We start from the raw sequence: 26,483 nt of genomic DNA on the forward strand, positions 1-26,483 counted from the left end.
GATAAATAAAAATTGATCTTACAAATGTACCAATTATAAATTTATTAACGTATAATTTATCTTTAGTATTGAATTAGCTATCAGAATGATGTATCTATAATGGAAAAAACTTACGTTTGCAAGGTTTGATGGTTGGTAATTCGACATCATCTGCATCAGTACAATCGTCAAACACATTGCTAGGCAGACATCCGAGATGATTGGGCAGTTCATTCAACGACACCTGAATGAAAATTAATGTCTCATCCTACACCATATCAAAAGAGCAGTACAAATTGAAAATGTTATAAAATGAAGCAGACCTTGACAATGGGTAGAATGAGTTTTAGCTGATTGAAGTTGTCTTCTAATGGAAATGTAATTCGATGCAGTGGAGCATCTTGTTCCTCCTCTTTAATTGAACCATATGCATGATCTTTTGATTCGTGGCATTCATTAACTGCCTTGTCTTTATAAGAATTCCTATGCTTGAAGTCATAACAGTGATCAGTGCACCAGGGGTGATCCTTTATTGAACAAATGTGTCTGTCTCGACTCCCAACAAACTTCTTATGAGCTGATGACTCAGGTGATACTTCTGTTTTTTTAGACAAAATTGGAGGTTGGTGCCTTGAGTTTTTTAAAATATTTGCAGATTTTATCTTTTGAACGTTTGTGTTCAACTTGTTGCTTTTGGACTTTTTATTGATGGTGCTCTTTGATTTCTGTTGAGTATTTTTTGGAGTGACATTCTTTGTAGCATTACCAGGAGACTTTTTCTTGCAAGCAGATGATTTACTATTCCATTCAACATCATCATCTAACTTTTTTCTTTTTTTGTGCAAATTTTCATTCATTTCATCCTCATCAGTAAGTAACTCATTGTGGAGACCTAGGAAGTCCTCATCATTGTTGACAACATCAACTTTTATATTGCCATCTGAATCAAGTTTTTCCAACTTTATTTCTGACATTTGTAGGACGGTGGAATCATTAACCTCCTCTACCAAAATATTATCATCGCTGGCATTGATTGTCTTGAAGGTGTTGCGATATTCTTTGTTCACTTTCATTTTTTTTTTCCCTTGTTTTTTTCCAGGTGCTAAAATAAAAATTTACTCCATCAACAAACTGAAAACTTTGCAAAAAAGCATATTCAAAACAAAAAAAAACAATTCAAATAAAAACATGTTAGGTGTTAATGGTCCCAGATTGTCAGTAGATTGAAGTCAACGAGCTCAATTATTACTAGCACTTCAAAGACTCCATTGACCAAAAAATGGCTACTGGAGTTTATTTGGTAACAATAAATCAATTACTGTAGAAAAATGTGTATTAAAAAAATAATTAAAAAATAATTGTCATCCATACATTCTCCCAACAATAAATTTTTCTTGACAACATCAGCACTGAAAACAAAAGTTGGATCAGCTTTCTTCTTGTTCAAGAGTTCAGTGAGGTGGTTTAGTAAGTGCTCATACATCTGGTTTCGAGCTTTTCCCTCATTGCCAAAGCTTTGAAAGCTGAGCGCACATTCACTGGGAATGAGACAGCAGGTGTAGGCATAATTTCTTGTGATTTCGTTAGATGACATTTGTGAAAACAAAGCAATCAAAGGTTTTTCTGTCAATCTTAATATGGCCTCCAAGTTCAGTGTTTTCTCTTTCATCAGTTTCTTTGGCTAGATAACAAAAAAAACAACAATGAATCAGTTACAGGTGCTGAATGCTAAATGACTGTTGAATACTAACTATATAATATTTCTTGTAGGGTATCAGTGCCCGATATAAAGAACTTTTTTTATAACTTCGAGTTTTAGGCTTTGGCTCCGAGTCCATATCCTTTGGTGATTCTACAAATTATTGATTTAAAAAGTTCTTTATGAAAATTCAATTTAACCAAATCAGGATACAGAGACATGATTTTTAACATTTGGCCAGCAAGTTTGTTCATGTGGTTTATTTTAATTTAAATTTAGTTCAAATGCTTCTGGCACATTCACCCTCAATAAATTACAAATGTTTATCACCAAGAAGAACAAAGTGAGTAACATTGCAATTGAAATAACCTGGAGGTGAAAATTCAATTTCATGTTTGATCTCATTCTCTATAGAAACTGTAGGCTGATCATCATTTACATCTCCCAGTGGATATGAATCAATAGAATTTAGGATATAACCGACTTCATCGTCTGGTTCTTTTTTAACTGTGAGCATTTCATTTTTTACATCGATATCCTTCTTGCTTCCTATTAAAAAAACATCAATACATCACTTAAATATACCATTTATGATCTTGAAAAGTTAATCATGGTCTAATCAATTTCAGTAAATTTATGTACTTTTGAATGTATAATCATGTATGTTTTGCAATCCTATGTTATGCTAGCTTAAATATCTTACATAGAAGCTGCAACAAAATTAAATTATTAATGTTAAATTTATGTAACTTAGAAGCTGTACTCTGCATATGGCATGCATGTACAAAACATAATACAAGTATCTACATTTAGTGCAGCACATACAAGGTTCTAAATTCAAAACACACAAAAAGACCTTAAAAATTTTAGTCACAGATAAATAGTATTTAAAGTTGTTAAACCTTAAGAAAGATTTGAACCTTAAAAAGGATTTGCATGAGATAGCAGATGGATAACGTGGCACTTTTATTGCCAGACCTCTGCCTAACACACAGGTCAAATAAATGCCGAATAGAATTTGTGAGTAATAAACGGAAATAGAGAAAGATATCAACTGTATGGATTGTATAATTTTATATTGCTTTTTTTGATAAAACAAATACTGGAAACAAGGTTCATTATTAATTAAACTACAACATTATAATACTATCTATATATTTTTTACTCAATTAAATCTAATTTAAAGATAAATGTTCGCCTTAAAAAACCTACATAAATAATACTAAAATAGTGAGTTAGCTGAGCAGGTAGAAGAGCTATGTCTCGTGCGGTTACGAGATGGCCTGGTTCGAATACTGTCCATTTAAAACTCAAGGACTATCATATGCCATGTGCATATGATGCGGTGCTTGCATGGTCATATATAACGTGTATGTATGTCGTGTCATGTGGATAATACAGTCTTTGTGGCATGAAGGTTTAAATACAGGGATTATATGTAAGCGGTTCTGCATATGTCAGAGCTGCATAATAAAGATCAAAGAAAAAATAGTACATTTGTACGATCATTAAAAAAACTTTCATATTTTAAAACAACTTTTTCAATTGCAGAGTGAATCTTGAACTGTTGTATTAAAATCAAACTTATTAAAATTAAAGCCAAGCTAAGGCTAATCAGTAAGTGCTAGCTAAACAAACATTAACTAACTAAAATTTTAATTTTAATTGAAGTTTAATTTAAAATTTTAAAGTTAATAAATAAATAAAACAAACTAAATTTTTAATTTTATTCCTTTTAGTTACTAAAAGGAATAAAATTAAAAATAATTTTTTAATGACAAATCAAATCTAGGATTGTGATCTAGTTACTAGATTCTAGTAGTACCAAATTCTAAAAAATAAAAATTAATTCGAATAGTGAAAAAAAATTACCCGCGGTTGAACATTTTTCTTTGTTATTTTTAGATTTACGTTTTCTAGCCATCTTGGCTGTAATTTAATTGGATGCGATGTCTGCTTCTTTCACGCAGTCAAACGTTTAGACAACCCGAAATCTATCTAAACCGTAGTCGGTAGAAGCAGTCACGTGTACCAACTGAAAAAAAATAAAAACACAAATCCGGAAACAGTTAAATATCGAGTTTTAAAACTTCGACGGCCACACCGCGGAAAATAAACTAAATTGGTAGACTCCGACACTTTCTGCTCTTTTTAATATTAAGGGTCTATCTAACAGCCGTACACGCTCAAGAAGGTGCGTGGATTGTTAATTTGTGCCAAAAAATCTAAAAAACATTTAATTAAAATTTATTTTTTCTAATAACTCAAAATTAATCTTATTAAACTTGATTATAGTACAATATTTTATTAAATTTTATTTTTTTCAGTATTGAATTAAGTATGGGGTGGTTGTGTAGCGGTTACGAGCGCCGCTCCTTTTTCAGTATCGGTTGCAGTAGCGATATTGGTCGATGCGCTAATTTGAGAGCTAAAATGAAATCGCTACAGCTGCTTTTGAGTTAGAAAGTTTTCTCATTAAATAAAGCGAAAGGATGATCTTCCAATGTTAAAAGCCTCAGCATTAAATGGCGCTTTTTTGCTCCTATATCTGTTTATTGCTTTATTTTGGTATTTTCTTGTTACTTTGCAACTTAAGTGGTTTGTTTTAAATTGTATTTCGTAATAAATTTGTGGTTTAACTTTAACATATAGTTTTATTTAATATTAACACGTTTTAACTCTAAAACGTGGTTTTATCCAACTTTAGCCTCAGGATGGTTTTGAAAAAGCGGATAATGTTGAAGCAACAAATTGTGATGTCGAAGCAGCAAATGTTGCATATTTCGTATCTTTTTTCTTAACTCCACTACACAAAATAGTCTTGAATATTATTTTGCGTTGTTGCAAACCTGGAGTTATTTTATATTGATACTGGTTGGAGCTTGAAAAATTCAAGGAAACTTGTCAACATATGTTTCAACTGGTTCCTCTTTAACAAAGGCTAAATCACGGGAAATAGATGATGAAGGTACATGCGTTGATGACTTCTGATTATTCTTTGGAGTTATTACAAAAGTTTTAGCCACCTATGGCTGATATTGATATTTTCGTATTTCACCTTTTCAATAACCTTGTTATCAATGTAGATAACAAAAGCTGTATTATCGTCACATTCACGATTGTTGAATTGTGGGAAATCGTTAGTCTTTGTGGTGAATTTGGAAAGGCCATCTTGTTATGTTTAACGTTCATGTCCCGTTTGAATGTATTTCTGTCTTTGAACTAACTATTTTTACACTAAAACGCATCGTTTAATTTTAAGCATTAACAAAATTTTGGCTTCCCACTCAAAAGCTGTCAAAATCCGCTACTGTTTTTTCTATGGATATTTCTAAACCAATATCGCATCAACTTTTTCACACGTTATATTACTTCTATTTCATTTCATCTGCCCGGGTTTTTCACGGATCGTATTAATTAGTTTCTGTTCGCTATGCTTCGTTGGACTTACAACAGTCGGTTCGAGTCAAGGTAAAATAAAAATTAAACATATTAGATCGGAAATATTAGCAGAATGCACATCTAGTATTTGATTTTTATTTTATAAAATTGATTCAAATAATATAAAACAAACACAGATAAGGAAAATTTTTTTCATCTATGAAAATGTGTGGAATAAACGTAAAAGGAGCCAAATAAAAAATGCGAAGCCGCTTTTTACAAGAAAGAAATTATTAAAAAATTATGGAAAAAATGTTGAAAATGAATGGTTTCTAAAGACTACTTTAACAATAATAACATAAATATATACTAACGAACTTAAACCAAATGAAACAAATAAAATAATTAAATGTGAAAAAATTTATGTCACGAATGCCAAATGTATACAATTATACATGCTCACTTGCACAAACGTAGAAACACATATAATATAATAATTAAATATAATCCAAAGTGTTACATCTATCAGATATCTACAACTATATATATTCACTCATGCAAATGTAGACATATATTCGGTATATTCAATTCACGATGTAGTAAGGTACTCAGTTCTATACATGACCTTCCAGCATAAATATGTCATTGTTACAGTTATTTAAACACATACATACACACACACACACACGTACACACAAACATATATATTTATATATATATTTTGTTTATATATATATATATATATATATATATATATATATATATATATATAAACGCACACACACACATATTTATATATACACACACACATGTATGTAAATTAGATATACATACATACATATATTTATATGTATGCGATATATCTAACTATAAGCGTAAATTGAAGTAGACAGATACTTACCGTATAGTTTAGAAATAAAATAAGATGTCCCAAACTAAATAAACTAAAATTATGCTCTGTATAATGTTAACTGCGATCACAAACACACGGGCGCACACACACACACACATAAATAAATGTAATAATTGGCGCTTTAGACTCACAAAGACGGAGCAACTAATTAATGTAATTAAGTAATCACTGCTCTAATTATGGTCTTTTACCAGCATTCACATGTTCATGATGCGGCCTACCCACAAATCGAAGATGGTTAAAGACGAGACAAGACAAAATGCTTAATTCGTCGGTCAACGAATGATTATTTCAAAATGATGGGCGCGGTAGAGCCTGCCACATTTCTGCGGTTGATTGTTTAGAATAAGTTTCATTAGAATATTCCAGACTATCCGCTTCCCAACATCCCACTCCCGCCAATCCGTGTGAAGTGGCGAATGAGTACTTCAGCGATAGGCTGATGTAGTTGTCGTACCAGACTTGGTGGTAGGATTGGGTCGCCTGGTCCTGTTTTTGATTCGTTTAGAAATGTTATATAGAAACGTGCAATCTATTTGTCCATTTAGTCAATTTTATAAAAAATTTAGAAAATTCAAAATTAAATCGGCAAATCTCATTTCTATTTAAATCAGTCTATTTACAAAATTTTAAAAATTCAAAAAGAAATCGGCAAATCTAATTTTCATTAAGGTCAAACATTTTTTACAAAATTTGAAATAAACAAACTTCGTATGTGAAATATGGAGATCTGGCATCTTCATCCCAATCCTGAGACAATATCCAGATCCTCTTTAAGGGCATCCAGACATTGTTTTGGTAGTGGGTGTCGTTGGACAGGTATTTCAAAATAGTCGAGTAGCCGATTTGTGTCCCAGCTGCGTCACTGCAAGCCACACCTCGGAATGGAACCTTTTTCAATTCGCATTTCTTCGGCTGAGATGACGTGGAGAAATGAATCGTTTTACACACACAAGAACGAAAAAATTACATATAAATGAGAAAATTTAAATAACATGTAAACAGATTATTGAATTAATAAAACTAAATGGATAATTAGGTGATAAATTGTAAATAAGGAATATTTCAACTTTTATATAGTTTGGTCAATACATTATTGAATAACAACTAATTCGATCGCTTGAGAGTTTAAATTTTTCAAATCATACCAACAAAAACTTTTCAATCATGGGTCATGACTAATCTTTAAAAAAAAACGTATGCTTAAAAACTAACTAACTATCGGATAATAATTGAGACATGGGTAATCATACCCATACCAAGGTATGCCCATTACAATTTTTCCTCTTGGGATTCCTATCTCCACAAATCTTTTGATTCCTGGCAGTTTGATAAAAATGAAACAAAAGTGAATTTCACACCAAACCTCAATAGTTGATTATAAAATAGGCCACAAACTAATGAAATCAATGAAATCCGAAAGGCTCGCTGCAATGAGTACATTCCTAGACGAGGATTAGCTTTATTGCTCAATTGATGAGCATAAAATTCAAAAAAATTATATACAGTCTGAACATGTTATCCAAAATACTGCTTCCACTACAGTTGCTACTGTTTTTACTTACGTTAACTAAACGTTGCTTTTTTTTAGATTTGCTTGAGAAGCTAAATGGCTGAGATTTGTTGATGATGATGATAACATACTAATAAAAATAATAATAATGATGATGATGATGATAAAAATAACAAAAATGACGGCAACAACATCAGCAGCAATAAAAAGTTACCAAACCTTCAGTCATCAAGTTGAAAGCGGAGTTGGGCCCGGCTAAACAGTCGCCGAAAATTTGACTTCGTTGGTCGTAGGACATTACAAAAACGAGATCGGCGTACGAGGCAAGAGTCTGGTAGTCGTAACATCGGTTGTCGATGTTGTTTGGAGACCAAGCGACATCTATTGACAACTTGTGAGAGTTTGTGAAACTCGAATTAAATTTCATAAATACTATTCCGTATTAAATAAAATTATGAAGTTTCGATGTTCCACGTTTAGTCTCTCACAAACACATCCAACCTGTCCATTTGGTTTAAACGCTTTCAGTTTCATTCGCAACAGTTGCATCAGTATCGAGAAAGAACTTCTGGCGTAGACGTCTGTACAGTTGATCTCATCCTCAAAATCTATGTTCACTCCATCCAGGTTGTTTAACTTTATGTAGCCAAGTTGTTCGTCGGCCCATAGCTTCAGTGATGTGTGGTTGTAGAGGATGGAAGTTGGAAAGTTAGCTGGTTAAGGAATTAATAAGTCATCATTAATGACGGAAAATTTAAATAAAATAATAATCATAGTACAATAATATTCAAAGCCTACGTGCACCCAAAGCCTACGTGCACAATATGAAAGGACAGTTATTGGAAAAAAACACAGTGAGAAAGAGCTGTTTCCTTTTCGAAAGTTACCTGCTCTAAACATCTAAAGCAGCGTGGAATGACAGTAGGGAGGGTCTAGGAAATTGTGTGAAAACTAACGAATGTGATCCGGTATATTTGGTCGAAAATGTTATTAGAGTTTTTTTTATATATATCGTTACATATAGGATATAAGATATCGCTATCCAAATGAAAATATAATTAAGACATGTAAATATATGTGCAACCTATGTGCAACTTAAAAATTTTATGATTTGATTGAATAATATAATTAATAATAAATACAAATTTGCGCGATTTATAGATTTTTCGCACCGATGTGATAATAATTATAATAATGATGTATACATGGGCTAAAGAAAATGAAGAGACGCAAATAAGAAACATGCTCTGTCTGTTTGTTTATGTGTTTATTTGTGTGTTTGTTTATGTGTTTGTTTGGGCCTGTGTGTGTCTATGTAAGCGCATAATATTAACAATATTTATTATTACAATTATAGAAGATTAAAATTAAATGTTGTTAAATTAACTAAAAAATAGCTCACATGAAATTTTTGTGAATCCTCAATCGTAAAACAATAACGCTGTTGAAAGGATTGGTTTGCTCTTGTTTGCTCTTTTTTGAAGGCAGCGATGCGTCATTTCAGTGAAAATTTTTTGATTAAATGACGTATTTTTTCAATACAAAAGTTTAGTTCCATTATAATTACGTTACCAGCGAAAAGAAGAAGAGGAAGAAGCTTATTGTATAAAAGCTTAGCCTCCTCGTTACGACCACTGTAACGAGCATGTTTGTACGTGTAACATTTTAAACAAACCAACATGCCATAAATAACCATCCCTAACAACCATTACTATCGACTATCAATAAATTTTAAACTTAAAAACAAACTGTTTGCGACTTGACTATTACGCATATACAATGACACAGTTATAGACACACATAAATAAACCCTTATCTATATAAATTTAGACATATTTTTAAAAGATATTTCTGAGAAATAATTATTTATTTTAACTTATTCCCATTAGTCCAACTTGTTAGAATATTTTTCCCAAAAGTAGAACTAACCCGCGTAGGAGACGGTGACATTTCTGGAATGAGCAAATTGAACGAGGTCACCGTCGGTGTAGCCAAACTGCACAACGGTCGTAATTTTGGACCAGTCATAAAATTTCCAATTGTCTTTCGAGGTGGAGAATATGAAAACCTTCAAAGCATTAATTTTGACCTTTGACTTTAGAGTCACGTTTGCATAGTATGACTACAATTAATTAAATTAATTTTTCTCTACATTCAATAAAATAATATAACGATTGGGTGTACTATAATGCTCCATATTATTTTATAACTTGGAAATTTGAACAAAATTCTTATAAAAAATACGTGCTTGAAAAATCGTTTTTAAAATTAAAAAAATTATTCTTCAAATTATTAAATCTTAAAAGTTTCCCGAGTGGAATGAATATCATCCCACTTTCATTTCGACCCTTCGAAAATTCCGACGATTCCCTAAAAATCGAACCAATGCGGCGTGATGGTCTAGTGGTTTAGGTCAGCGGTTCTCAACCTGTGGTCCGCGGACATTTGGCTGGTGGTCCGCGGGCAAAGTGTGAAGTGCAAGTTTTTTTTTAAAGATAATAGATGAACTCCGATTGAGTCTTTCGAGTATTACGCCTCGTTTGGATAAGCTATGCTGAACTGTGCAAGCTCAAGGCTCACACTATCAGCATTATTTCTAATGGACTTGGCTTGACACGTTAAAAAACCTCTGTTTATTATTAGTCATTAATGTTAGCATGTGACACTTGTTCATTGTAATTACAATTTGTTTTATATTTGACATAAAAATTGTTGATACGCCAGATAAGCCGTGCGATACGCTGTATGCAAACATCAACGTAAAACGAAAATTATACTTTTAATTTGAAGTTAAAACATTTATTAAAATATATAATGAATAATTTTAAATAACAATTTTAATACACCTATAGCCAAATGTGATAACTGTAGCTCTCTAAGTCTAATAGAGAGTCTATGAACTAGTTATGTGCGTACAGCTGTTACATCATTATATGACCTAATAATTATATATATATATATATGTAAATTTCAAGTGCGCCAGTAGCAAAATTTTCAGTAGTCCGCGGCTGAAACATACATTTTTTAAGTTGTCCTTGAATCTGAAAAGGTTGAGAAAGGTTTAGGTTACTGTTTCGCATTAACCGGGTTCGAATATGACAAAAAGATTCCCGCCTGTCACCGTTTAGCATGTATTCATAAACGATGTTTGTAGCGTGTTGTTGAATCCTCTGACCTTTAACTTTTTTCAACCTTTTATAAAATAAATTATAAACAAACATAACAAGAATAATAATATAAAAAAAGACCTCTTTCTTCTTAAAAGAACAATTCACTCCGACAAAGGATATACAGATGATAATAGCAACAATGTCAGTAACCCGACTGGATGATGAAAACATTATCGACATTAATCAGTAATAATCATCCTCACAGTACAATTTTCTACGCAAGATCTGGTTTGACTGAACTGAACTGAGATGCATAATTTATAAGTAGGCTACTTACTGTTATGATACGTAAGCCAGTGTGTGAAATATATGCCTGTGTATGGCATACATTACACATATAAATATAAGTAAATAAATAAATATATATATGAGTGTGTGTGTCTGTGTATATGCATGTGTGTGTTGTGTGTATATAAGTGCAAAATACATAAAATAGACGTATACAAACAGACGAATAATTATATAAATATATATGATAATATGTCATGATATTTTTCAACATACACTATTATATTTAATGTATATGATAGTATATGATGGTATATCATCTTTTACAAACAATACAATAGTGATGCATTGTTAGGTTATTATTGTTTGTGTAATTTTAAATAATATTATAATAAGGCTCTCTGCGTGTTACGCTCACACACACACACACACGGACCACACAAACACACACACACGAACAACACATACACACACAAACACACACAAACACTTAAAGTCCTGAGTAGGGAAGGTTTTCCCGAACCGCAATCAACCTCATCCTTCGCAATCACACGGCATTCGCCAGCATATCCGCATCCAAAATGAACATAATTTGCGATTTTAATTTCTTGGTAACATATCGGAAGAAATTTGCAAGGGAGTTTATTTGAATATTCACACTATTTTTATTTAAATATGTACACTACAATAACATTTTTAGCTTAACACTTAATTACCTATAAATTAATATTTTCTCAAATTTTATGATATTTTCTCTAATTAATGAGATGATAAAATGTTCAATTTTTAAATTTATGCAATTAAATTAGCTTAAAGATGTTTCTAAAAGTTTTAACTTGAAGCTGCGTTTCTGATTTATACATCATTCGCCAGAGAATACAAACGATACTAACAACTTTTAAATTATTTTTGTTGGAGTTAATGTGTTCAATAGCTACTTATTTTCGCTTCGCGTTTGTTAATTAATTTCAATTTCATTTAAATTAATTTCAAATTAATTACATTCACTACATCGTTCTCTCCTGATGTGTTTCGCAGAATAATTTCATAATTCCCATCCTAATATGCAATTCTTACTCTTGTTTGCAAATTTATCTCAATAGACACACAGCCTGTTGATTTTTCGACATTTGTTCTACAAAATCTTCCCAAATTCCTAAATTCTCAATTTTATTATTTTCACAACATTATTGATTTTTATATTTTATAACAGCATTTTATTTCATTTTAATTTTAATTCCGTATACAGAAAAATTAAAAATATTAATTTTTCAAAATTTTATGTAATAATATTAGCTTAACTTGGCGTGTATCAAAATATACGTACATACTACATATTAAATTATGATTGAGATCATTTGGGCCATTGGATAGATGCAATTTTAAATAGGCAGATAACGTTTTATTTGAAGAAAATCTGTAAATGAATAGCTTCTATTGAAAAGTAATGTATTATATTTTCGACAGATTGATCAAGTTTGGTGAACGAAGTTTTGAGTAGGTAAGTTGGTGAAGGTTGATTAAGACAAGGTGCTTGAGTTGTGCCAGGTGTCTTCTATTCTAGCTAGTTGAGAATGCAAATATTTGGCGGACAGTCAGCGAGATAAGACACGTAGAAAGAAAATTCTTTCTGCAACACATTGAATAAAATATGGTCAATTAAATAATGAAAGGAAAAGTAGTTCTTTAGGAAAAGTTGAAGTGAGCTTTAGAAAAAATTTCACGGTAACCAAAACACGAGATAAAGAATGGAACACCGGTATCGCCTAGAAAAATTGGCAAATATAAAGGATAATTAAGTTGACAGATTGGATTTGATTCTATCCGAAATAGGAAAAGTTTAGAGTTGATTCGAATTCATACCTAATAGTTTGAATTCTAAAGTCAACTGATGTATGAACCAGTTAAAAAAAAACTTATATTTAATGAATGCATTTAGGTAAATTTTACCAAGTGCCTATGACTTCAATTGAATTTAACATAGTTCCATTTCTGATAAATAAAAGTAGCCGAAATAATTTTACAAGTTAAATATAGAATACACAACAATTTAATAGTAAATGATGATGACGAAAGGATGACAAAGACAGCCGTATGATCTCCAATGTAGTTAAAATGTGTTTTATCGATTACCGTTACAACAACATTTTGAAAGATGTTAACTTCTACCTAAATAGTTGACTTCGTCGTTTTAATATTCTTTCTTGGAATGAATAAATTTATATTTCTTTATTCTCGTTTTTATTATTACTCTTTAATTCTGGTGAGAATTACGAGAATGTTCACAGCTGTTTTTTGACGTCTTGCTCTCTTTCAGCAGTTGGTTGTAGTAAAGTATTTGTAACAGTAGTAACGATTGTAAGAAGGATAGTAGCGGTAGCAGCAGTAGTAGCAGCAGTAGTAGCAGCAGTAGTAGCAGCAGTAGTAGCAGTAGTGGTATAGAAGAAACGTTTGTGAAGTGTTTTGAAACAGTTTCTCATCGAGAGGATAGTCACTTGAACTTCGCTTCCATCATTAACTCACCTGTGTTAGGTAATGTTGAGTATGAGGGTGACGACGACGACGAAGAAATAATTATGATAACAATACTGATGGTGACAACGATAACAACGATTGTGATGATATTTTATAAACCTAAAGACGCTTGGAATGAAGAAGCCCGCCGGTGCAAGCATAAACATCCAACAACAATTCATTACTTTATTGATTAATCTTTAAAAATGTTTATTTAAATAATGAAAAAATCTTATATAGTATTTTTGTTTACACACATTTATATACCAATGTTATTTGATTACTAACACCAGTAATACCACAAATTCATACAAACACATATCACATAAAAACACCAAGACATACTTCAAAACAGATCCCGTAAACATGAAAACATCAAAAAAACACACACACACACACACATAAACATACACAAACACATATATAATATATACAAGCAGAATTATGTATACATAAACAATTAACTCGTATACAGATTCACCTCTATACACGCATATAGATACACATATACAAAACGGGTTCGTATACAAACATACAAACCATACAAACACACATATATACTCACATTACATAAAAAAACCACACACACACACACACACACACACACACACACACATACACACATACACACATACACACACACACAAGAACATAATTTTTGGATGTAAGTTAAACTTACCACACTGTAGCTGGTATTTAATATTCAAGCTGAGTGCTTTTATGATTGTTTTAATTAACGTAAAGTAAAAATAAATATAATAATAATAATAATAATAGTAAAAATAATATATATATTTTTTTATTGACGTCATTATAGATGTATTAAAATTAATAGAGTTAATTATCGAATGATACATTCCTGGCAAAATTTAGAAATTTAAAAAGTTGGAGATTCGCGAAATAGGCTAAATGCGCCAATGCATCTTTACTTCCTTATCACACTTCAACTTAAATTGACCGTTTTTAGTAAAAAAATAAGTTTATGACTAAATAAATACTCACACACACTCTCTCACACTCACACACACACACATACTTACACAAACATTCTCACACAAATAAGCACACACACGCACAGAAACGCACACATACATTCACACAAAAACAAGGCCAAAAACACACAAACGTACACAGATACACACACACACACGAATACGCACACACGGATACACACACACGAATACACACACACACACACAACAGGTATGCTAATTTGGAGTAAGGTAACGACAGCACAGAGCTATAAAGTTTCTTTGTAACTGCTTAATATTCAATAGAATCTCTGATATTCCATCTTCTGATATTGTTAGTCAATAGTGACATTACGGCGGTGCTTCTACAACCAGTCATATTATAACGTTAAACCACTAATCACTCCACATGGGAGCCCGTTTTCACTGCTTGCCATTGGCCTGTGGCATATTTCTGAAGATTTTTTTTCATTTTGGATTCAATGACGTCTCTGTTCTTGTTAAATAGCAGTACATACAAACACAAATATGTAACATTAGTCGCATTATTTTTTATTAAACTTATCATAATTATCACCATAAACTATATATATATATATACAATATACAAAACTATTATGTCAAGCCGGTTTATGGTCTGTTCTTACGTTAATTTATACTTAGTTAAGAACCCATGTAATAAACATGTAACACAAACGCGGTTTTAAAAGCTCTGTAGATATAGATTTGCTAAAGAAAATGTTGGCAGTGTGTTATGAAATTGGAATGGTGTTCAAACCAACGCAGAACTAACAGTCACATAAGAGAATGTTGTTTTAGTTTCATAATTTTGAGAAATGATTGTAGTTTTGTGAATTGACATTGGCGAAACTATGATTATTTTCGTAGAAAAAAGGCACTCTTGAAACTTTTGGAATTTTCATAAAACTTCAAAGCAGAAAATGCTGTTGGAATAATTATGAAAGTTCATACCGACTGAGTGTTACCATATGATGATACATCGAGCCCTGTTACATCACATTTGATTACATTACGTTACATTACATTGCATTCCGTCATATATGTATCTGCATTTATATATGTGTATACATGTGTGTGTGTGTGCGTGTGTGTGTGTGCGTGTGTGTGTGTGCGTGTGTGTGTGTGCACGCTCATGTGTGTGTGTGTCAGTGTGTGTGTGTGTGTAAATTATATAGACGGATAAAGATGTGTGTGTGTGAATTATAAAGACAGATAAAGATATAATACACACGCATGTCGAGTTTTGCTGAGCCATGATTGGATGGCTGACTAATATTTGAAGTTGAAGCAGCCAGGTGTCATCCGAGATAAGCTACGCGTTCGATTTCTTAATTTCAAATTGTATCATTAAATTAATTGACTGATTAATTAATTAATTAATTAATTATAATTATATATGAAATAATTAATTGTTGATTAATAATTTTAACTCTTACTTTTTGTTGATTTATTTGATTTTTTAGAATTAATCGGAAGCTGAATTATCAATAGTTCGGGGGTTAGAAAATTTTTTTGGCAAAATTTTTATCAGAAACAAATATTTTTATTATTTATTTAATTTTTATATGTGTGGGTGTAATTTGTGTGTTGAATATATTTTATTTAAAGTAAATTTTTTAACATTTCGATTTTTGCTTTTTCAACCACAAAAAAATTCCATTTTTTAATTTTTTTCGAATCAAATGTGTTTCCCAAATTTGTGTAGCTCTACTTAAACGGTTGGTAAAAGATCTTAGAGTTTGATTTTTTTCTGCTCTATGCGAAATTTACTTACTACGTGACAAATCCTGTTAAAAAACCTGGCTGTGCTACACTCGTTTAATCTTAGTTGTGAAATTTAAAAAAAATTATTTTTGATTATATTTTCAGATAAGCACATAAACAATAACAAAGAATTTTAAACAAAACGAGTGAATTAAAATCTTTTAAAAAACTCGGCGAAGCATAAAACCACTGAAAAAAATTTCAGAAATCTTATTTGCTCAACTGTTAGATCAAAAAATTTGAGAAGAAAAAAATTCACCATACAACAAAACCACAATTTTAATAAGACATAAAATAATGACTGACTCAATAAACCAACACAATCCCATCCTTACATCTGCCGCTTCCAACAACAACAACAACAACAGCAACATTTCAACAGCAAACTCTTCAACAACAAACACTCCTGAATTTTCACCGGCCATCTTGGAACTGTTGAAAAGAACTGACTACCCACTGGTTCAGGAAAACGGTCAGCGAAGGTACGGACCCCCGAAGAATTGGGTGGGGGAAGTTCCGCGACGCGGATGTGAAATTTTCGTCGGCAAGGTGGGTAGAAATATTTTAAAAAAAATTTTTGAAATGACGAAATGAAAAATTATTCTGCGATGAGTTTGTTTAGGTGTGTGATGAGTTTGAAATTAGTAGAAGCCTTGCAAAGCCAGTAATATTTTCTACGATGAGTTTGTGTAGTCTGTAAAATGATTTTGAAATCGGTATGAACTTTCTTACGTTTGGATAAATTTCTTGGGAAATAATTTTGCGACGAATTCGTATTTCATGTATACCGATTTTTAAATTTAGTACTATATCATTACGGACGTTGAGAAGAAAATTAAAAAAACTAACCTTATTTGATTAAATTAATTTCAAATTGTTCTGAACCTTCTATAAAACGTCATTTCTGCCTTTGTTAAATTCGTTTCCTTATTGTAAATTTAATTCACTTTTAACAAAATGGTTTCACTTCATTCTGTATCATTTTAACCTTTAAAGATCATATATCAAATAAATTTCAGTTATTTTTGTAACGTATTTAATGAGCTTACATGTAAAAAAAACTCGTCACAAACACATTTAAATGATGTTTGACCTCTCCGTGCGTGAGGCGACACTACGAATGAGTTCACCGCAGATCGCTTTACAATTTAATCACATGTTAATTAATTGATCAATTAGCCGAATGTTTATTAATTGATCAATTAACCGAATATTTATTAATTATTCGATTAATTAAATGTTTTAAAATAGATAAATTGATTAAATGTTAATTACGAAAGTGATTTATTATATGCGTTTTTTAGGATGTCCATTTACTAAAGGCTAATTAATTGATCAATTAATTAAGGACGTTAAAGAGTTATTAATTTATCGATTAGTCAAATATCAATCAATGAGTTAATTGATTTGTTGACTAGCTAAGAAATTAATTACCGCTGACGATTGCCATTCAAGATGTTTGTTTGTCAGCAATGACGTTCATGAAGACAAAGATGATGGCTACCAAGTTGAAATGACGTTAATCATAAAATGATTAAATTTAATTATGACTGGAGATATAATTATATTATTATTATATTATAAATATAATTATGACTGGAGCATCTTAAGAAATATGTTGTCAGTTGGTTTTTCATCAACAACAACAACAAAATTATTCAGCCTGCAAGTTTTAAAATGTTATCATCACTTGATAAGCTCTTCAAGCTGGTGAAATGTTTGCGCTAATATTGAATAACTTATCTTGTTGTTATTACATTGCTTGCCACGTACCCAACAACTCGATTTTTTGAGATTTCAAAATGAATTTCATCCTACATAGATATCTCTGTAGAAGCTAAATACAATTTATACATCATCACCATGACCATCACCATAATCGTCATCGTCAATAACGTCATCGTCATCATTATCACTCTCTTTTTCTCTCCATCATCATCATCATCATCATCACCATCATCATCACCACCACCACCACCACCATCATCATCATCATCATCCTCATTACTCTCTCTTTCATCATCACCATGGCCATCCACAGCATCATCTTTTTTTACATCATCATCTCTTTTAGCTACCAAGGGATTGTTTTGAAGATGAGTTAGTCCCCATCTTAGAGAAGTTTGGAAGACTTTATGAGTGTCGCATCATGGTCGATTTTGACAAGGTTTGTATGTTGGCGTGTGTGTGTTTGTCTGTTGGTGAGTATGTTTGTATATTGGTATGTGTGTGTGTGTGTGTGTGTGTGTGTGTGTGTGTGTGTGTGGATTTGCATATTGTTGTGTATGTTGGCGTGTGTGTTTGTCTCTTGCTGTGCTTGTTTGTATATTGGTGTATGTCTGTGTGTATGTCGGTGTGTACGTGTGTTTTTTGTTATGGTGTGTATGTGTGTATAATGCGGTATAGTTTGAGAAGTTGGAAGAACATTTTCAGAGATAAAAAAAAAAGAAGAAGAAAAAACAGACGCATAAGAAGATGTTTAACCGGTTACAAAAGTTAACATTAATAATTTAATAAATGCATTTAAGATAGTGATTGTTGTAACGTAAGAACGTAGCTCCAGAACAGTTTTGAAAAACACTTGAATAACTTTTGAAGAAATTAAATCAGTTTTAAGGGTTAAACCCGTTCCCGGGTTAGAAACATTTTGACAACTTTTTAGAGTTACGTATCTATCTAAATATAGCAAAACTATTCAAATTTCTAGTGAAAAAAATTTTTGTTTGAAGCTTTTTTCAAAATAATAATTTTAATTTCTACCATCATTGTTAAAAACGCTGTGTATTTACTTCACTTTAAGTTTCCAATTATTCATATGAATTGCACGTTATATTAATAAATGTCAAATCTATTAATGCTTGTTAATGTGCATTAATTATAAGTGCGTGGAAATCTCACGAACTGAATTAACTTAAGGTAAAAACAATGAGAAACATGAGCATTTAATTTTATTACTATTTTTTCTATTATTATTTTCACCGTAAATATCGGAGAACTTGAAAATTCGCATGCTCAGTCATGTTCAGTGAATAAGAATATTCGATCAGAGATGCGTCTGATCGCTTGAAATTGATCTGAACATGATGAGAATGAGCTGTTGGATCAAATATTCAATAGCCGGCTGTAATTATTTATATAGGCACTACTTTGCATATCGATGATTCTTTCTATTCACATTATCATCAAATAAAACTGCGAAACTTTTGCGTTTGAAAATCAAAACTTGTTGAAAGTCATCGACAAATATTAATTGTTTATATTTTAATGAAAAAAACAAAATTGTTATAACAACAACAACGAAGCTGCTTTGACAAATTTACATTCCACGCCACCACACAACAAGTTTCATTTTTTACTCTAAAATAAATTTATATTCTGTTCGCCAGAACGACTAAGACATTCGATCGATTTATTTTTTCATTCGCCAGGGCAACAGAGGTTTTTGTTTCGCGACCTATGCAAATCGAGAAGAAGCGAAGACAGCCAGTAAGGAGATGAACAACTATGAAATCAGAGAGAAAAGGTGCCTGACACATTTGCCTTCAGTTTTGTTGTTTGAAAATTATTATTATTGTTGTTGTTGCTGCTGTTTCTGCTGTTGTTGTTGTTGTTGTTGTTGTTGTTGTTGCTGCTGTTGTTGTTGTGTTGATTCAATCTATTAGCATTCCTCAGAGGATTTAACTCTGATTAAATGCTTCGTTGAGCAAATAAATTTTTAACTCTCGTTTGAAATTGTTTAATGAAACAATCTGCTTCAGTGTTGGTAGAAGATCGTTTCATATTTCTGCTTCTAATGAATTTGTTTGGTTAAATTAACCCATTAGAACGTTACATAACCATAACTTCAACTACCCTCAACACCTAAGATACATTGGTGCCTGTCAGTCAGTGGACAACTGTCGGTTGTTTGTTGGGGGCATACCTCTGGATAAGAAGGAAGAAGATGTAGTTGAGGCCATGAAACAAGTTACTCTCATTCTACCATACCATCATTTTATCATTTCATTTAGGGTCAAGTTGGCTTGTTTGTTTTTTTATTGTTTCTCTGAAGAGAGTGGAATTTCGCATAAATCTACTTTGCTCGTTTAATTAATTGAAATTAAAATTTTGCGTAACGAGGGATCTGCCTCTAAACTTTTTGACACACACTTTGCGTGTTCTCTGAGGTAGTGTGCATCTTACTTTTTGTTTTGGGAATTCGGCATTGGAAACACCAACGTAAAACGTGCAACTCTCACTGAATTCTTCGACCACCATAATGTTTTATTACCATCGTTATTACCATTCACATATTGAACACCTCTTAAAGTTATTTGATATTCAGAATCATCATTATCTCCCGTAATCACTTATCAACACTCATCATCAGATGACGGAGGGTGTAGTGAGAGCCATCGTGTATTCGAGTGTGGCCGACAAGACGAAAAACAGAGGATTTGCATTCGTCGAGTACGAAAGCCACAAGGCAGCGGCTGTGGCGAGGAGGAAGTTGATGACGGGGCGTGTGTCGCTCTGGGGCCAACAGGTCGCAGTCGATTGGGCTGAACCGGAAACGGAAATTGATGATGACGTCATGTCTAAGGTTTATATATGTTTACATACTATTATTACATTTATATTTTGTAGAAGAGTTTTAAGTCTGGATTCTCTAACATTTTTGATACAAATCATAATTTGTGAGATATTTATTTATTTAGTTGTGACAATTTTAAACGTACGTCACCACCGAACAGGTGAAGATATTGTACATACGCAACCTGATGACGACAACCACGGAGGAAATCATTCTGCAGGCTGTCGTGCAGGCGCTGAATGGAAGGAGGGAAGCTGTCGAGAAGGTTTTTCTTTAAATTCGAAAAAAAAAATTATTTTCACAATTGTTAACAAACTCTATAAACCTAATTTTAAGCAAAGCCGAAGGTTGAATATGATTTAAAATAAAATACCAATATTTGATTTATTGCTCAATGTTGTTGACCCATCAACAAAGCTTCAAATCTATAGAAGAGTTCTCTGAAACGAGCATTTCTTGCATTTTACAGGGCTACGTGGTTTATTATTGACCTGGCAAAATATCGGTGATGGAGAATTAAGCCTAGAATATGGTATACGAAAAATATTGTATAAAGTATTGGGCATGCTATGGCGTATAACGTAATACATCCTCACAAGATGCTTAGATACAAAATTACTAAATTTATAACGAATAAAATTATTGCTATATTACACTTGAAATGCAGGTTAAAAAGTTGAAAGATTTTGCGTTCGTTCATTTCAAGGAGAGGGACGATGCCCTGCGCGTAATGCAAGCACTCGACAGTTAGTCACTTGTTGGCAGGCGTTTGTTTGTTCATGTCGTTGTAAAGTTGAATGAGTCTTCTCATTTCATTTCGTATTGGAAATTGTATCAAGATATTATTGCTGATCCATTTAATACAACATCAGTAGTTTTTAATTTAATAATTTTATTAACAGCACAAAAGCTAAGACAAAATACAAAAACGTGGCTAAAAATGAAAATATGAACATTTAATATAGCTTTTACGAGATACGTTGAAAATCAACTAATTCGGAGAAACCAGTTGGATGGTTTATATTTGATAAAAAAATAGTAAAAAAAACCCACGTTTATTGAACTATTTCACCGCCAGTTTCCAAAGACGGAACTAATAATAGCAATCAACTCTTAATATTAACACAAGCATGCTGGTTTAACAAATGACTCACAATCCATCCTACTACCAACTATGTTGTAAGATACGACAATGGATGGATCGAGGATTGAGGTCGTCCTAGCCAAACCCGCAAACAAGGAAACCAACACGTCCAGCAACAGTTTCACCGCAAGCAACATGTTCAACATCGTCAATGGAACGTCGAAAGTGTGTCTATTTCAACTTTCTTTCTCTCCCACCTACATGTTTCAACATATAATTTTTTTTTAATTTGGCAACCAATTCTTTAACTCTACTAAGTAATCAGCAGTGGATTTATTCAGATATAATTGCAAAAAAATTCAATGATAAAAATGTCAAAGCAACAGCATGCAACAAAAAAGAGATAACGCAATTGCGACACTGAACAACATATTCTACACACAATAGCTAACAACAACAGTAACAATAATAACAGCAACACCACCACCAACTACAACAACAACAACAAAACACAAACAGTTAATGATATCTCCCACGTACCCCCCCGTGCAAACGTCCCCGTTTTTAACGGGCTCTCCCTACTACCCCTTCGGAGGTGATGCCCTGATCTCGAACAATCAACAATTCAACAGGTCTGTGCATTCAATATTCAGTAGGACATAGGTAACATGGCCACTTTAAAACTCACCACCTCACAGCTACCCACTATCTCCCCCACCCCTATCAACGATGACGTCATCGACATCAGCTTCCTTCCAGAAGTTCAGAGGAGGACAGGGCATGAGACGGGCGGGAGGTATGAGCAGGACGTATGGACAGAAAGGCAAACAGGTCAGTTTGGGTGGGTTAAAAGTGAAAGAATTGAAACATGAGTTGTAAACAATTTGGGAGAATTTTATTAAAATACAAATGGCGTTAGGTGTATTAGTATTTTCATTAGCGTTTAAAAAATTTATCATTTAAACTTTTAAATTTTTGACAAAAAATTGCGATATTAATAAGTTTATATAATAGGACCAGTTTCATTCAATTTAAATAAAAAAATTTAGAACTATTTCAAAATTTTTTACGTTTTAAAAAACACCTCAACCTGCGGGTTTTAAAATGTTCATATATATATATCTATAGCAAAAAATTGACGGCTGTCGGCTCCGCTTTTAAATTTGGTGGCATGTTAAAAGGAAAGAGATAAGGAGATGATAATAATGATGACAGTGTTGATGATAATTATGATAATGATGATAACAGTGATAATAATAATGAAAATAATGATGATAATAATAATAATATAACTTTATCTGTGGTTATTGTAAGCAAATTATAAGAGTTAATATCATTTTAATAATAATAATTAATATTATTATTATGTTTAATAATATTTATTTTCTGATAAAACTAAAGAATCGTCTGTACGATCTTCACCCCGGTGTTGAACTAGTGCCCGTCAGTCCACACACCCTGAAGCCAATCAGCAGCAAGTCTCCAGTTCAGGTGAGATGATGATGGAGACTGTGAGGGTGGAAATGCCCTAAGAAATGTTTTCTAAGAATCATTGTATACATTTGCCTGTTTTACAAAATTAAGTCTTCGCAATAAAAAGCTCACGACGCATAACGCTACGTTTTTCATGCGAAATAACTGCAAAATCTGGCCTGATCGTGAGGTAGTTGTACATTTTTGTGGAAACATCAACCTCTACTTGCCAATTTAAAGTTTAACTACTGGCTACAGATATAATACCATATTGTATTGTTAAGCATATGATGAACATTTGTTAAACTAATACTGAACTGTATTAATTAAAAATATTCGAATTGTTATCCACTTTAATAAAAATAATATAAAGAAAATATAAAATTAAACAAATTGAAAACCGAAATCGTGAACAAAAAAAGTTACTGGAGGAGTTGTGCCAGCGAAACGGTTGGGAAAGCCCCGTCTACCAGCTGCACTCGACAATCTCCAACTGTCCAAACGAGCAGCAGCTCTTTGTCCACAAGGTCAGACGGATGCTTCGCGTTTGTTACTACACGTTGCTTTTGACATCATGTATATAATGTGCTTATATTTTGGTTAAGACGAAACTTTAAAATTTATTTAATTATATCTATTTGAATATGTGAATTTAACAAACGTCCCTATTAAAATATTAAAAAATGTTCCCTGAGTTACAATTATCAACCAAGAATTTAGCTGACATGTTAGACTTTGTTGCATATTTTCTACATTTAACGTTTAATTAATCAACTGAAAAAATAATTAAAAAATTTTTTAAATAAAATTGATTTGAATGAAAATTTCTTTCAAATTATCTATTCAAAATAATTTCACTCCAGTTACAGCTCAGCTATCCCAGCTAATCCATCAAAGAATAACTAACAACATTACGTTTTAAATTTAACTAGGTGTTGATCTCAAACATCAACAGCAATCCATTCATGGCCAGCAAGTTGTGTAGGAATGTTGACGAGGCGAAGAGAATTGCCGCCGAGAATGTTCTAATGAGCCTAGGTGTGTCCTGCAAAGGTTCTGTGCGTGTGTGCGTGTGTGTGCATGTGTGCGTGCGTACGTGTGTGTGAATGGTCCATTTTTTGGAAGAATATAAAATTGTTTGATGTTGTCATCTGAGTATTTTGGCTAGTTCTAGGTTATACTGCTGCTAAGAATGAAAAGTTTTCTATAGAGAGCTTGTTACTTTTTGAAAATTTTATCATTCATTTTTTGTAATTGAAATATTGTTAAATGAAAATATTGATTAAAATTAATTAGTTGAAAAATTCTTTCCAACTTTATAACTAAGATCAATCAATCAATCAATCAATTGATCAATCGATCCATCGATCATTCAATCAATCAATCCATCAGTCAACCAACCAATTTATCAATCAATTAAATTTATATAGCTCATCAATCAATTAAATTTATATAGCTCGATTCTTAAAAATTCATTCCGGATTTATCAACTTAACAGCAAAATTCCCAACAATCCAGGAACCTTCCCATCCATTCACTGTCAGCAGCCATCCGGAAACGAATTCAGATTATAACGCTAAGGTTCTCTGAATGGTACCACGGCTATGGTTCTAAATGGTACCCCAGTAAGGTTCTAAATGGTACCACAGTAAGGTTCTAGATGGTACCACGGTAAGGTTCTAAATGGTACTAAGGCTAAGGTTCTAAAGGATACCCACCGACCTAATTACACCGTTCGATGTTCATGTTTTTAATTTGGCTTAAATGCTTTAAATAAATCTTTACAAATTACTATTTATTATATAAAAATAAATAAAAAAATATAAATATTCATATTTTGTGATTATATATATTTAACATTTTTTTAAATTTTAAGCTCTTTTTGCTAGTAACGGTGATGTGATGATGACAATGAATGCTGATGTTGATGTGATGATGACAATGAATGCTGATGTTGATGTGATGATGACAATGAATGCTGATGTTGATGTGATGATGAGGGTGAATGATGAACTTTGTGATAAGATTGTTATAATTGTGATGAAAGCTTCGTTAACGTGGCTAATAGGTTTGCAGTTCTAATAGATAAAATGGGAGATAATAGTTTAATCTAAGATGACGATGACTAAAATGATTGTGACGCTAAGAAATTTACGTTAATGTCATTATTATAACAACGGTGATGTAATGAATTGATGTCAGCTAAGTAATGCTGCTGTTATGATTTTGCGGTTAAACGAACGAATGAATTCAGTAGCACATTGGGGATCTGATGTTCATGTAATTATGAATAAATAAATATGAATAAATATATATTATTAGATATAAATATTTTTGATACTTAGATACTTATACATCTCCCTCTCTTTCTCTCTTTTTCATTCTCTCTCTCTTCTTCTTCCTTTCTCTCTTTCTCCCACTGTGTGTGTGTGTGTGTATGTGTGTGTAATTGTGTTCTAAAAAAACATCCCCACTAAATTGTCCAACGCGATTTTGCCGTTAATGTTAACCCCTTTTTAATTAAAACAATGAAATGATTGTAACATACCGTGATTGCAATGTTAAGCTGTCAAGTATTCGTTATCTATAATGTAATTATTTTATATTATTTATTTATTAAATTCTACTTATGAGTGATTTGTATTGCTTAACTCCAAATGTACTTGAAATGTAAAATACTGATCGATATAAATAGCCATTGGAATTTAATATTTTCATTATTTAGTTTAATTTTTTTGATGCTTCAAATAGTCCAACCATTTGAAATAATGTGTTCCTCACGGTTCATACACTGAAGTTTTTCAATTTCTATATTTCAAATCCTCTTATTGATTTATAAATGTTTCAATGAATTAATTTAAAATCGTTTCGATAATAGTGTGTCGTCATTTATTTTGTTTAAATAAAGAAATTTAGTAGTGGTAATTCCATTCAGCCATGAAAATTCAACTTTGAGGCGGTAAATATGAATATAATATTTACATACATACATACATACACACACACACACATACACATACATACATACATACATTCATTCATACATACATACATATATACATACATACATCCTAACATGTATGTATTACATACATGCACACATACATACACACATACATACATACACACATCGACACCAACGGCTGGTTGCGTTTCTCCCGCCGAGGTGCTGAGGGCCGTTAAATCGTCCAAAAACGGTT

At 32.0% G+C, this 26,483-nt stretch overlaps 3 protein-coding genes across 3 annotated transcripts; 1 reads left to right on the plus strand and 2 right to left on the minus strand.

The window, feature by feature from the left end:
• Nucleotides 1-1,294: 1,294 nt before the first annotated feature.
• On the minus strand, nucleotides 1,295-3,602 carry HELRODRAFT_174740 (hypothetical protein; the record flags this gene model as incomplete). The annotated part of the gene is made up of 4 exons (XM_009022164.1): nucleotides 1,295-1,660; nucleotides 1,731-1,831; nucleotides 2,048-2,227; nucleotides 3,551-3,602. The coding sequence occupies 4 exons, from the start codon at nucleotides 3,600-3,602 to the stop codon at nucleotides 1,295-1,297; spliced, it is 699 nt and encodes a 232-aa protein (XP_009020412.1).
• Nucleotides 3,603-6,263: 2,661 nt separating this feature from the next.
• HELRODRAFT_192254 (hypothetical protein) lies at nucleotides 6,264-10,831 on the minus strand (the record flags this gene model as incomplete). The annotated part of the gene is made up of 7 exons (XM_009022165.1): nucleotides 10,734-10,831; nucleotides 9,417-9,553; nucleotides 7,987-8,200; nucleotides 7,705-7,876; nucleotides 7,192-7,292; nucleotides 6,681-6,887; nucleotides 6,264-6,461 (listed from the first exon to the last, which is right to left on the minus strand). The coding sequence occupies exons 1-7, from the start codon at nucleotides 10,824-10,826 to the stop codon at nucleotides 6,264-6,266; spliced, it is 1,122 nt and encodes a 373-aa protein (XP_009020413.1). The 5' UTR covers nucleotides 10,827-10,831.
• Nucleotides 10,832-15,715: 4,884 nt separating this feature from the next.
• HELRODRAFT_112672 (hypothetical protein) lies at nucleotides 15,716-26,208 on the plus strand. The gene is made up of 18 exons (XM_009022166.1): nucleotides 15,716-15,887; nucleotides 16,259-16,702; nucleotides 18,228-18,320; nucleotides 19,582-19,676; nucleotides 20,020-20,119; nucleotides 20,523-20,735; nucleotides 20,887-20,982; nucleotides 21,394-21,472; nucleotides 21,911-22,035; nucleotides 22,330-22,442; nucleotides 22,509-22,641; nucleotides 23,212-23,301; nucleotides 23,706-23,810; nucleotides 24,216-24,336; nucleotides 24,802-24,876; nucleotides 24,901-25,182; nucleotides 25,213-26,055; nucleotides 26,091-26,208. Exons 2-15 carry the CDS (start codon nucleotides 16,451-16,453, stop codon nucleotides 24,855-24,857), a joined length of 1,671 nt encoding a protein of 556 aa, XP_009020414.1. The 5' UTR covers nucleotides 15,716-15,887; nucleotides 16,259-16,450; the 3' UTR covers nucleotides 24,858-24,876; nucleotides 24,901-25,182; nucleotides 25,213-26,055; nucleotides 26,091-26,208.
• Nucleotides 26,209-26,483: the final 275 nt, after the last annotated feature.

This window comes from Helobdella robusta, assembly GCF_000326865.2.
Source record: "Helobdella robusta unplaced genomic scaffold HELROscaffold_30, whole genome shotgun sequence".
NCBI classification, from domain to species: domain Eukaryota; kingdom Metazoa; phylum Annelida; class Clitellata; order Rhynchobdellida; family Glossiphoniidae; genus Helobdella; species Helobdella robusta.